We start from the raw sequence: 12,823 nt of genomic DNA on the forward strand, positions 1-12,823 counted from the left end.
TAAAAACTCCCCATATATGGTATGCCATAAAAGTTGATTGAGTCGGTTGTTTCATCGACGTAATTTTAAAACAGATAAGCCTCTCAATTTAAACAACGCACGCCTTATCAATGGTCTGTCGCTTGGTACATGTAGTAAAGCTGGTGATATTCGCAATTGAAGTCTAACCATAAGCAAACATGTCTCAATTAACTTCATTTTGATGTTTTATATGTTCATTCAATTTTGCTTCCCCTTGTGATTTTTGAGGGGATTCGTTGCTTTATACCGGGAATTGTTCGCCCAGTCAAATTGTTCGCCCGTCGGCAGTAATTTCATTTTCGCCCAACATTAAATTTGCCCTTCTCATTTAACTACTAAAGGTAGCCAGCACTATGGGATCATTCTTTATTATCATGCAAGATGGGTTAACGTTCAAACACAAGGGTCGTCGGGTTCATTTCTGATTGTACATATGTAAGTAACGCAGACTGTTCTAAAAGGAAAACATTATTAATTCAAGACTTGAAAAAAACTTTCTCGAAATTTTTTGTTGATGTTCAGAACAATTCATAATAAATATTTATTTATTTTTTCAACAGGGATGCGTAGCAATGCCGGACATCAAGGTGGGTTTGCACAGGGAGCAGGAGGTGTGTATGCTATAATTATATTATATAATGTTATTTCATTTTATATAAGAGTAGTGCAAATTTAACAACAATATCAACAACAATAACAAAAATAGTAGCAACAACAACAAACAATTGTAAAGCTATAAACGTAAATCATAACTTTCTTCCAGTGTACCGCTTCGTATATTTCTAATACTGCGCAAATTTATAATGACGATTTTTTTTTATTATTTTTTTTTTCTCTGTTGCGTTTATTGCGATAATACCAATCAGTCAATGTGCCAGTCTGCTAAAACTCTTCGATACATCGATAAAACTTGCCATGTTCGTTGTAAAAGTGAATGTAATATTAAACTCAAATATCTCCAACCCCCTGCAAAATGCCGTTATTCAATAACTGTTAAGATAATCTTAGGTAAAAGAAGTCCCGATCGGACGTGAAAAAGTATGGGGTCACCTGTCCGACCACGTTGGTTTTCAACGGGTACTCCTGATTTCTCCCTCAATAAGTCTCCCGCGCGCTAAATTCCGGGCATACACGAGTGATTAATATGAATAAAAAAAAGATTTAAAAGAAACATCAGAAATACCATTATATTGAAACTGTTACATAATAATTGGCTCTATATAAAGATGATATTCAAAACACATTTTAAAAGTTATACTTTTTTATTGTATTACTTGATATTGGTAAAATGAATAAATTGCCATTCATTGTTAAAAGTACAACAATCAAGATTCCTTATGCCAGCGAGTAAGTATTTAGTGTGAAACTGTAGTAAACCTGTATCCTGTATGATGTTAGTATGCACGTACTAAAATTATGTATATTCAGTGTACGAAGAAAATCTTCATTATATATATATGTAGTTCCTTTGCACGTTAATATACAAAGTATTTGTGAATTATCGTGTTGGTAAAATGAGTGTGTCATGCAAATATGTTGATATCACAGGTTCCGTCCAGTACCTGTAGTTTTTGTCTTGTCTTGACAGAGGATCTTGTCGTATTAGTAGTTCCATAATGTCTGTCAAATGTCATTTAATAACGAATTGTCAATATTGTACTACTCATAAACATATATCTAAATATAGTAACAATTTGGTCACCTTGTGTTATATAACAGAAAAAGAACAAAAAGTTTGGGTTTTTTTCTGATAATATATATATATATATATATATATATATATATATACTATATGTATAAAGTTTGATACATTGATAATTTAAACAACCGAAATATTTACAAAATTGAGAAAAAATATACTTTCGAATTCACAATAACAATTACCATACAAAATAGAAATGTAATATGCATATACTGTCTGATATGTTTATTATCTATTTTTCTTTCATAATATCCTTTTCGCATGCCTTTGATTTGTAAAGATATATTTTATCGATGTTTTTAGCGAATTTGTTCAGATTCTGCGACTTTGCAAATGTAACATATATATCCGTTACTTGGTTTGCAATGCATTATATTATCATTTATATAAGCGATGACATACCGATAAAAAAAAAAACAGCTATTTAGTTTGATATCAATAAAAACACTCTCAGAAATCTGTGGAGGACTCATTATCGATACGATAAGACGAGGAATATAATTTTCAAGAAAGTTAATGTATGTCCATTGCATAAGAATTATTGACAAACATTTTAAACTTTAAAATTATTTATTATCTTTACTTACTAGAAGCAATTATATCAAATATTTAGCAAAGCACTGGGATGCATAAAGCAAAGCTAGCTAATCGCGATTATAACGCAAACGATTAAATTCAAGTTTTGATAAGTTCCTTAAAGTCATTAAACCTTTAGTTTGACTTTATTTTTGTCTACATATAATTTTAGTTACTTCTTTGTATATAAGTTTGAGTTCTTGCGTTAACCTATCATAGCATAACGCAGATATTTAATAGTTTTGTCTAAAATAATTGATAGTCGTAAACACAATGACATTTCCCTATTATGAAGTGTCCCGACGCAGACAGTATCTACCAAGGAGTAAGTATACATGTCATGGAAATGTATCATGAAATATATTTTATAGTTAGTTTGCACATCTGAAACAAATAGTATACCAACGTTTGTAAAACAAGTACACAACCTTTACCATTCACACCGACGAGCTTGGATATATTTAGTTACTTTTTTACATTAAAAAAGTGTCTGTTTTTATTGTCAATGACATCATACAACCTCGCAAAAACAAACTCAAAAAAAGGTGTGTTCGTTGTGTTTCTACACAGTGTGATACAGTAATTGTCAGAAAGTGTTTTAATAACGGTAACATTGATCACACATTGTAATACGTAATCGTCAAAATGAAACGGTTTCTTTGTTCATTGAACAAAAATCCTATATTACTTCTCACGCCAATATAAATGAAAAGAATCGATTTAGCAACGACAGACTGTCTTCGCAAGGGAGGCTGACCTAATGCTACGTAGCAAATTCATCTTTGGTTATACACTCAACACAATTAATGGGGTAACTGTATTTATGGAAACCAAAAGTAACATTCTCTAGTGTTTAGCCTGCAGTGGGATAAGAATCCTCAAGACTAGGTGTAACTAGATGTACCATTTCTAGTTAGGTTATATGACCTTAGGTGGGTAATTAACAGAGCCACTGCAAGTAAATGACATTGATGAATACAAACTCATATTTATGTTACACAATGACGCATATAGTAAAATATACAAATATCATAAACTTCATACCTTCATGGATTTGAGAAATTAAAAAGAATATGTAAATACATGTATGTACGCACCGTAAAATTATAACCATGTAGATATAGTTGTAGTTTAGAAATATATTACACAAATATTTATTAGTAGATATTTCGTCTTTACGTATTGTAGAGTTATCTTCTCTTGAGATCAGGTATTGATTGTCGTCATTGGTTTGTGTGAGAAAATTACATCGTTTTCTCAAAAATTGATGACGTTACTCTCACAAACAAATGGCGTAGCAAGCAATACCTGCTCTCAAGAGAAGATAACTGCCATACGCAAAGACGGAATATGAGATAAATGATATGTTTATGAAGAAATATCATTTTCATGTTTATGTTTTAGTACAATTTTTGCAAACTGTAACTTGTATAGGCACAACGTAACATTAAGCTTTTGTATATAATTTTCACTTTATTTTTAATAAAACCAGCAAGTTATTACATTTAAAAAAGAAGCAATGGTTTGTAATGAGGGTTGACAAAAGCATCATAACAAAAAGTTATATCGGCCATAAAATGAAAGAAAACGACATATAATTGATACTTTTGGTCAAATTTATTCAACAGCAGTGCACCGCTTATGCCTTGAGCATAGGGAAACGTTGAGTTTCCAACTTCTTGACACAAGAATTAGTATTTCCTTGTGTTTTATTGATTTATTTATGACAAGGGCGCAAAAAGCTTAAATGTATATGTAAAGTCAGTCAGTGAAGAAAGAGAAATAAGATATTACGACCGACTTCAACACTAGCAGTTTTCACCCTTCACTGAAGAGCCACGTGAAGGACGTAAGCTGCTAGTTTTAAGTCAGCCGTTATACCGTATTATATATATATATATAATATTATAAATCAGAAAAATCATCCTTACGGACGAAGAAATATAGGATAAAAGAAAGAATAATCAACAACGAGTCTTTAGTATTTTCATCTCTTCTAGGAGATTATTCAGACGGGTTATTTGAAGTATATGTTGTGACGTCATAAACTATGACGTCACATAATAGTTCGCTATATAGTATATATTATTAGTTGCACAGTTTGTTAGTGACCTAATACGGAAAAAAATATTGGGTCTAAAAGAAACTTGTATCGGGCGAGGCCGTATTAGGTCACTAACAAACTGTGTAACGAATTTAACCCGTCTAAGGCCGTTTGGATAAAAAAAACTGTTAACATTCTTGTTAACATTTCATCGGCTGTCGTCTGCACAAACCGCTTGGTCGCCATCATGTTACAAGTTGACTCTTATGGGCAAAGAACGATAACTCTTTCGTACTCACCTAATGAATATACTGGATATCATGTGACGTCGTTTTAACCAATAGGACTACAGGATTTTTGCCTGAGGCGGGATAAATATATATATACATATTACAAGGTGGCGATATGCATTCAAATGTGCTTTCGTTGTTAAATCTTCGGTATAATTACGAATTTGGCATAACTTTTGTAGGTGTAGTTTCGGACGGGCAGGGTAAGATTTTAATATAAATGTTCTATATACGATACACATATATGCATATGCTTTGTATATTTATGTCTCCTATGTGTATATATTATCTATCTGCACATCTGGGATTTGCTGTTCAATCCTTCGCTATTATTCGTATTTACAAAATAATTATATTATCAATGTGTGTGTGCATGTTTCTCTGTATCCACTGTTCACCAATGTGCCATTGGCATTACTTTGTGTGGATATTTTAAAGATCGGTTGCACTTGCAACACTTTTAAAACGTTACTCAAACATTGACCAATAACCCACAATAACCAATGGTCTCAACACATATGCCTTATATACATGTATTTTACTTATGGAATGTAACATAATGCAATTAACATTAGCAGCTCATGATTTTGCATGATTTTGTTTTCTTCCACCTTTCTTTGGTTGTGTCTTGTTTAAGACGGAGGAAAAAAACATATTTTAAAACCCGGGGTGAAGACGGAGGAAAAAAACATATTTTAAAACCCGGGGTGTTTTTTTGTTGGGTTTTTTTTTGAGGGGGGGAGGGGGGGGGGGGCTGATGTTTCAAAATAACACATTGTGACGTCGTTAAAAGTTATTGGCGGTAACCATACGCCACAACACGTGTTTCTGTTTACAAGCTGCCATTGTCATAATAGGATGGAAGAAAAAATATCATAACCGGCCTTGCTTGTTTAGCCGAAAAATTGCAAACCCTCGGGGATATTATGTTAACGTCTAACCCTCGAAGCACAGGGTTAGAGAACCAAATAATGTCCCGAAGGGTTGAAGATTTCTCTGTTACACACTAAAGGGAAGGGATGATTGAATTCATCAACATAATATTAATTACAATGTTGAATACATGGTATGTATACACATTAAGTGAATTTACTAACACTGTATATCATCTTCAAAACCCAGAGGCATGTAATTACACGACACGATAAAGGTTTTTTTCCTGTGTGTGTTTTCTCAAACAGGTGGAACTTTAAAACCAAAACTGCTTTTATTTTTAAAAATGACTGGGAAAAAACAAATACCCGAATTTTTCAGAACTTTCTTAAAACACATGTGGCTTTGAACAACGTGATTAACGATTACGATCATGTTGAATAAGCATTCAATATACCGGAGAATATTTTCTATCGTTTAATCTTCGCCCAGCAGTATGAACATAAAGAAAATTATGAGGAACCCTAACACAGTATTTCACTTTAAATAGCGAAATAACCGCGAAAATGGATATTATGATAACGATTGAAGGGCGAATATTTCCATAGGCGGAATTTCCATACATACATTATTTTATCAATTTTTTTGACACGTTAATAATAATATCGTTTGTAACTAATACTGTTTATATCACAGAAAGTTGATAATTGAGAACACTGACGTACTGAAGTCGGAGAAATGCTTTGTGAGATCTGGAAGGTCTCTGGCAAAATTGACCACTAAAATGATTGACCGTGGACAAAAATACCTTAACAGTTTCTCGTAATTCTGTTGACAGAAATGAAATCTAGAACTACTTAATCCAAACTCATACTTATTAATTATTCAAAGCACAACTTTGAACATTTTTATTTTTTTTCCTTTCAACTCTTAACTATATATTCAACATGTTAACAATACAAATGCCTTATTACAATACAAATGTCCCATGAATTTACCGTTTATATATATGTAGATATATAATTATATTTTTGCATACGTCAATAAACAAAGTAGCTAAAAAAGGCAAAACTTTTTTTTTTTTTTTTTGTTTTTCAAATATCTCAACGTTCCGTCGTTCCGTTATTGACATTGAATGTGTATGTAGATTTCGCATTCACACTGAATTGAAATTATAAGATTGATATTCTTTTTGTACTCGTTTTATATTAATTTCTTTGGTATTTTATTACTTTTTCCGCATTTTTATAACAAATAAACATTTTGATGTAATCCTTCAATAACATATAATAAATATTTTGATTGTTTACAGTGCTTCAACAGCTGAATCGCCAGCCAATGACTGCTAAACATATTTATGGTAAGTTTAACTGTTCATTGCTATGTTATATTGATATAATTTAATCTTGCTTGAAACAAGCGTGGTCATTGTTCATTGGCTTACAAATTTATGTTATCAGTCCATAACGTAAAAAATGACGTTGCCGTTTGTAACGTCGCTTTTGATTGGCTGATACTGCAGCGCAATAATTTCTAAGAGAAAAAAAGACCATCAATAAAAGTGGATTTCCACAGGGATTGTGTATAGTAGATTAAATTATAAGGATTAACTTGAATATATTTTTCATGTTATAGAGCTATAACACACAAAAAACGGAGTGTACTCTCATCATAAACCGCTTCGCGGGTTATTTAGAGTACACTCCGGTTTTTTGTGTTATATCTCCATAACATGAAAAATATATTCAAGTTAATCCTTAATTGAAGCCCGTTTTTGCTACTTCAGGGCGTGTATTTAATAAACTTTTTATGAAACCGTTCTCATAATCAAGCATGAATATAATTCCTTAACCTAATATCTTGTTTCTGTTATAAATTATTAAGATACTCTTCTTTTATCAATAATTTGGGAAGAATTTGAAGTGATTTAAAGCAAAACACTTTTTGTAATGTTTACATTTAACTCTTTGGTCGTTTGACATTGAAGCAATTTACAAGAAAGTTGGTTTGAGCACAAAATCCATGTTTGAGCATGAACATGAGTTCATGATAACGGGTAAAGGTTATACTTAGATGTCCATTCTGTATTTGGTCGCTCTTTTCATAAGATTTAAAACATTTTTTTTTCTTTTTCTCTGCCGACGTCTGGAACCAATTTTGTCCTTTAACTTTGGTGAATGAGTATTTTTTTTCTGGTTTTCTAGTTATTTATAAAAATCAATATACGATAAATAATAGCAGAACCATTACAAGCTATCTACCTGTTCTCTATCTATGTGTGATTTTCTTATATCATTATTCTCCCTTTTTTGCAGGGAAAGTAACCAACAAATAATAAGCATCTTTGTAAGTATGACAAGGCAAGTCTACGGTGTCATTCAACATATGTGTGACATAATTGAATTAATAAATTAAATGTAGAATATTTATGAAAAAATATTCGATATAGTCACTACTGAATATATGCATACTTAACTATATTTATGCATTTTTGGTTTTCTTAATTATAATAATTCTAAACATGACTTTAACTCAAATATCATTGTCATTCATACATTGTATGTCATCCTGATAACAGTCTAGCAGTTTCGTTAGGGAAATGTTTCTTTCAGATGATCCGATCGGGCGTCACACCTGTCTTACCTGTAAACTAGTACTCCTAACAGTGGCACTGAAAACAAAATGATAATTGCATTAATCAAAAAGGTGTTCAATACGCTTTGTACTTACAGGTATTCATCATGGAGAATGGCGATTAATTTTTGAAAATTAACGAAGACTTCATTATTCTGCACAATTTTTTTGAAAACAGATTTCGTTTGAATTTCGAGGAATTTGTATTTGATGGTAGCGTTTGTTCATTATCATCTTCGGGCGTCGAAAATAAAACACAGTTTACTTTTTTATAATTATCTGTTTTCGTTTTGTATCTACTTTCACTGCATCGTGTAACGACCTTTATCTCGCGCACTGAAACATACTATGGGTAACTCATATGTGCGGAAGAGCAATACATTGATTGTTTGTGTTACTTACTCGAAATTTCAATAAAACATCTCAAAATATCGGACAATTATCTCGAAATGTCGAGTTGTTATTTCGAAATTTCGAGCGAACATCTTAAAATGTCGATGTATTAGGTCGACATTTTGAGTTAGTATCATGAAATTTAAAGGACCATGGAGTTACACGAAAAAACGATATTCGTATTTTTACACTTGACTCTTATGCTCTTCCTTACATATAACGTCTCTGATAGAGGAGAGTTTAGATTTTCAAAATTCAAATAGCATGTTAATGTCCATAGCGAACTAAAAAAGATGATATGCATTTTGTTTTTAAATAATCATGGAGGGGGCCGCGGTGACCAATTGGTTAAGGCGTCTGACATCCTGCTACCACTAGCCCTCCACCACTGGTTCGCGGGTTCGAGGCCTACATGGGGCAGTCGCCGTCGGTCGGTGGTTTTTCTCCGGGAACTCCGGCTTTCCTCCATCACTAAAACCTGGCACGTCCTTAAATGACCATAGCTGTTGATAGGACGTAAAACACAAACAAACCAAACCAAAATAAGCATGGTCGTATATAAAACCGTCCTGTTTAAACATACGACAGCGCATCTTTGAATTAACTTGATCGGAACAGTGTTACATCCTATCAATATTATGAAAGAGATGAACTTCAATCCTTATATTTACGTTCAAAACAGTAAAGACAATAATTTATCGTTCTTTGTGGTCTCGTGTTGATCAAACTTCATTTAAGCAAACTGGGTTTTTTTCTCCAAAAACAGCCACATGTGGGAGCCACGATTCTGCTGTCAACACAACTGTTATAGTTGACTTGAACATTATAGTCACTATTTTTCTACTTACAATGACACAAGGCTAAAGAGAAATAAAATGTACTTTTTATGACACATAATCTAAATACTGTCTTTCACCAATAGACTGACTGAACTTTTCACAACATGGGTAAATGTACAGTTATGTAGTGGTCGTGAATGAATTTGCATCAAGAATGGTCTGCTTAACGGCACGTTCAGATCAATATATATATACTGCCGCATATCAATGAGGTACACTAAAGACTACACGAAAAACATAACTTTCCGTAATGATATACATGTACCCAACTTTTAAGATATAGACTAAACGCAAATATGTAGACTACCGTAAATGTTATGACTACTGTAAAGATGTAGACAACACCAGAAAATTTAAACTAACGCAAAGATATTTATGTGGTCTCCAACTAATACTTTTGACAGATCGCATCGCAGCTAGTTTTGCTTCTTGTAATTGCTAATCGTAAACCAACAAAACACATTGTTTCCAATTGTTTGTCATTTTTTATTAAAATGACGGAGTTGAAATGATATAACATATATACAACAAGAAACGTGAATAGTGATTACTAGCTCGCAATTCACCAAAAGGTTGAGCATAACAACAGCACAGCCCCAGCCAGATACAGTTCAAATAATAAGACAGACAATAATAATCATCGACTAAATGGTGTAAACCAAATATATATAACACGCTAAGATAAAGAAGATCGAATATTGATCAGTCTTATGTTGGAGAGCAGGCTACCTAGCCCTAACTCCCTTTAATCTTTTTTTTCTATTTATGTAGGAAGGGAGAGGTAGTTTTACCTTAAGTATCGAGTGATACAGCTCTGACCAACTGGAGGTGTTGTCTCACCACTGACCGTGTCAATAATTTAGATGGCAGAAAGATTAAGAAACGAATGAAACAATATTCAAATATATCGTCACTTCTGAAGGTATCTGGCATTGACTGTTACATATATCATGAATCATGACTTAACACACACAAAAGGTAAATAAAATAATTTATTCTAAATTAAACAAATCTGTACTGTACAACACAATTTTATATACTTTAAGGTTATGGAAACTGAAATTGTATCCAGAGGTGGTGTATACATCTAATATATATATAGTACAATGAAAAGAGGGGTTGGATGGTGGGCGTGCCTTGATCGAAAAGCGTGGGCGTTTTGTTTTGATAAGATATTTAGAAGGCTTATTAGATGTAACCACATGAATGTATTTATCTATAATAAATCGTATAGACTACCCCAGATATATGTATATAATAAAGATATAGACTACAGTAAAGATATAGATTACAGTAAAGATATAGACTACAGTAAAGATATAGACTGCAGTAAAGATATAGAATACCGTAAAGATATAGACCGCAGTAAAGATATAAACTACAGTAAAGATATAGACTACATTAAAGATATAGACTAGAGTAAAGATATAGAATACAGTAAAGATATAGACTACAGTAAAGATATAGACTACAGTAAAGATATAGACTACAGTAAAGATGAAGACTGCAGTAAAGATATAGACCGCAGTAAAGATATAGACTACATTAAAAATATAGACTACAGTAAAGATATACACTACAGTAAAGATATAGACTACAGTAAATATCTTTACTGTAGTCTATGTCTTTACTGTAGTCTATATATACACTACCGTAAAGATATAGACTACAGGAAAGATATAGACTACAGTAAATATCTTTACTGTAGTCTTTATCTTTACTGTAGTCTTTATCTTTACTGTAGTCTTTATCTTTACTGTAGTCTTTATCTTTACTGTAGTCTTTATCTTTACTGTAGTCTTTATCTTTACTGTAGTCTTTATCTTTACTGTAAATATAAAGACTACAGTAAAGATATTTACTGTAGTCTATATCTCTACTGTAGTCTAGTAGTCTATGTCTTTACTGTAGTCTATATATACACTACCGTAAAGATATAGACTACAGGAAAGATATAGACTACAGTAACATTAAAAATATAGACTACAGTAATGATATAGACTACAGTAAAGATATAGACTACAGTAGAGATATAGACTGCAGTAAAGATATACACTACAGTAAAGATATAGACTACAGTAAAGATATAGACTACAGTAAAGATATAGACTACAGTAAAGATATAGACTACAGTAAAGATATAGACTGAAGTAAAGATATAGACTGAAGTAAAGATATAGACTACAGTAAAGATAATGACTACAGAAAAGATATACACTACAGTAAAGATATAGACTGGAGTAAAGATATAGACTACAGTAAAGATATAGACTACAGTAAAGATATAGACTACAGTAAAGATATAGACCACAGTAAAGATATAGACTACAGTAAAGATATAGACTACAGTAAAGATATAGACTACAGTAAAGATATAGACTACAGTAAAGATATAGACTACAGTAAAGATATAGACTACAGTAAAGATATAGACTACAGTAAAGATATAGACTACAGTAAAGATATAGACTACAGTAAAGATATAGACTACAGTAAAGATATAGACTACAGTAAAGATATAGACTACAGTAAAGATATAGACTACAGTAAAGATATAGACTACAGTAAAGATATAGACTACAGTAAAGATATAGACTACAGTAAAGATATAGACTACAGTAAAGATATAGACTACAGTAAAGATATAGACTACAGTAAAGATATAGACTACAGTAAAGATATAGACTACAGTAAAGATATAGACTACAGTAAAGATATAGACTACAGTAAAGATATAGACTACAGTAAAGATATAGACTACAGTAAAGATATAGACTACAGTAAAGATATAGACTACAGTAAAGATATAGACTACAGTAAAGATATAGACTACAGTAAAGATATAGACTACAGTAAAGATATAGACTACAGTAAAGATATAGACTACAGTAAAGATATAGACTACAGTAAAGATATAGACTACAGTAAAGATATAGACTACAGTAAAGATATAGACTACAGTAAAGATATAGACTACAGTAAAGATATAGACTACAGTAAAGATATAGACTACAGTAAAGATATAGACTACAGTAAAGATATAGACAACAGTAAAGATATAGAATACAGTAAAGATATAGACAACAGTAAATATATAGGCTACAGGAAAGATATAGACTACAGTAAAGATATAGACTAGATTAAAGATATAGACTAGATTAAAGATATAGACTAAGACTACAGTAAATATATAGACTACAGTAAAGATATAGACTACAGTAAAGACATAGACTAAGTAAAGATATAGACTACTGTAAAGATATAGACTACTGTAAACATATAGACTACCGTAAAGATATAGACTACAGTAAAGATATAGACTNATCAGCCATCTGTACAATGTTGTTTGATTTCCCACCACACACGTAGATGTTACCCTCCCTGTCCAGGTCCATTCCTCTAGCTCCCCTCACGACACCGACCTTCATCACATCCGTACGACGTTTGTCAG

The 12,823-nt window shown here is 32.0% G+C and overlaps 1 protein-coding gene across 1 annotated transcript in view; it reads left to right on the top strand.

Annotated features, from left to right (window-relative positions):
• The window catches only part of LOC110452369 (titin-like), a 69,541-nt gene extending 61,126 nt beyond the window's left edge, over positions 1-8,415 (top strand). The window contains exons 65-71 of the mRNA XM_021500846.1: positions 582-632; positions 1,339-1,368; positions 2,595-2,624; positions 4,816-4,836; positions 6,819-6,866; positions 7,822-7,852; positions 8,239-8,415. Coding sequence (XP_021356521.1) covers positions 582-632; positions 1,339-1,368; positions 2,595-2,624; positions 4,816-4,836; positions 6,819-6,866; positions 7,822-7,841 — 200 coding nt within the window. The 3' untranslated portion in view covers positions 7,842-7,852; positions 8,239-8,415. The remainder of the gene's footprint in view (positions 1-581; positions 633-1,338; positions 1,369-2,594; positions 2,625-4,815; positions 4,837-6,818; positions 6,867-7,821; positions 7,853-8,238) is intronic.
• The last annotated feature ends 4,408 nt before the right edge of the window (positions 8,416-12,823 follow it).

This window comes from Mizuhopecten yessoensis, unplaced genomic scaffold (assembly GCF_002113885.1).
Source record: "Mizuhopecten yessoensis strain PY_sf001 unplaced genomic scaffold, ASM211388v2 scaffold6647, whole genome shotgun sequence".
Classification (NCBI taxonomy): domain Eukaryota; kingdom Metazoa; phylum Mollusca; class Bivalvia; order Pectinida; family Pectinidae; genus Mizuhopecten; species Mizuhopecten yessoensis.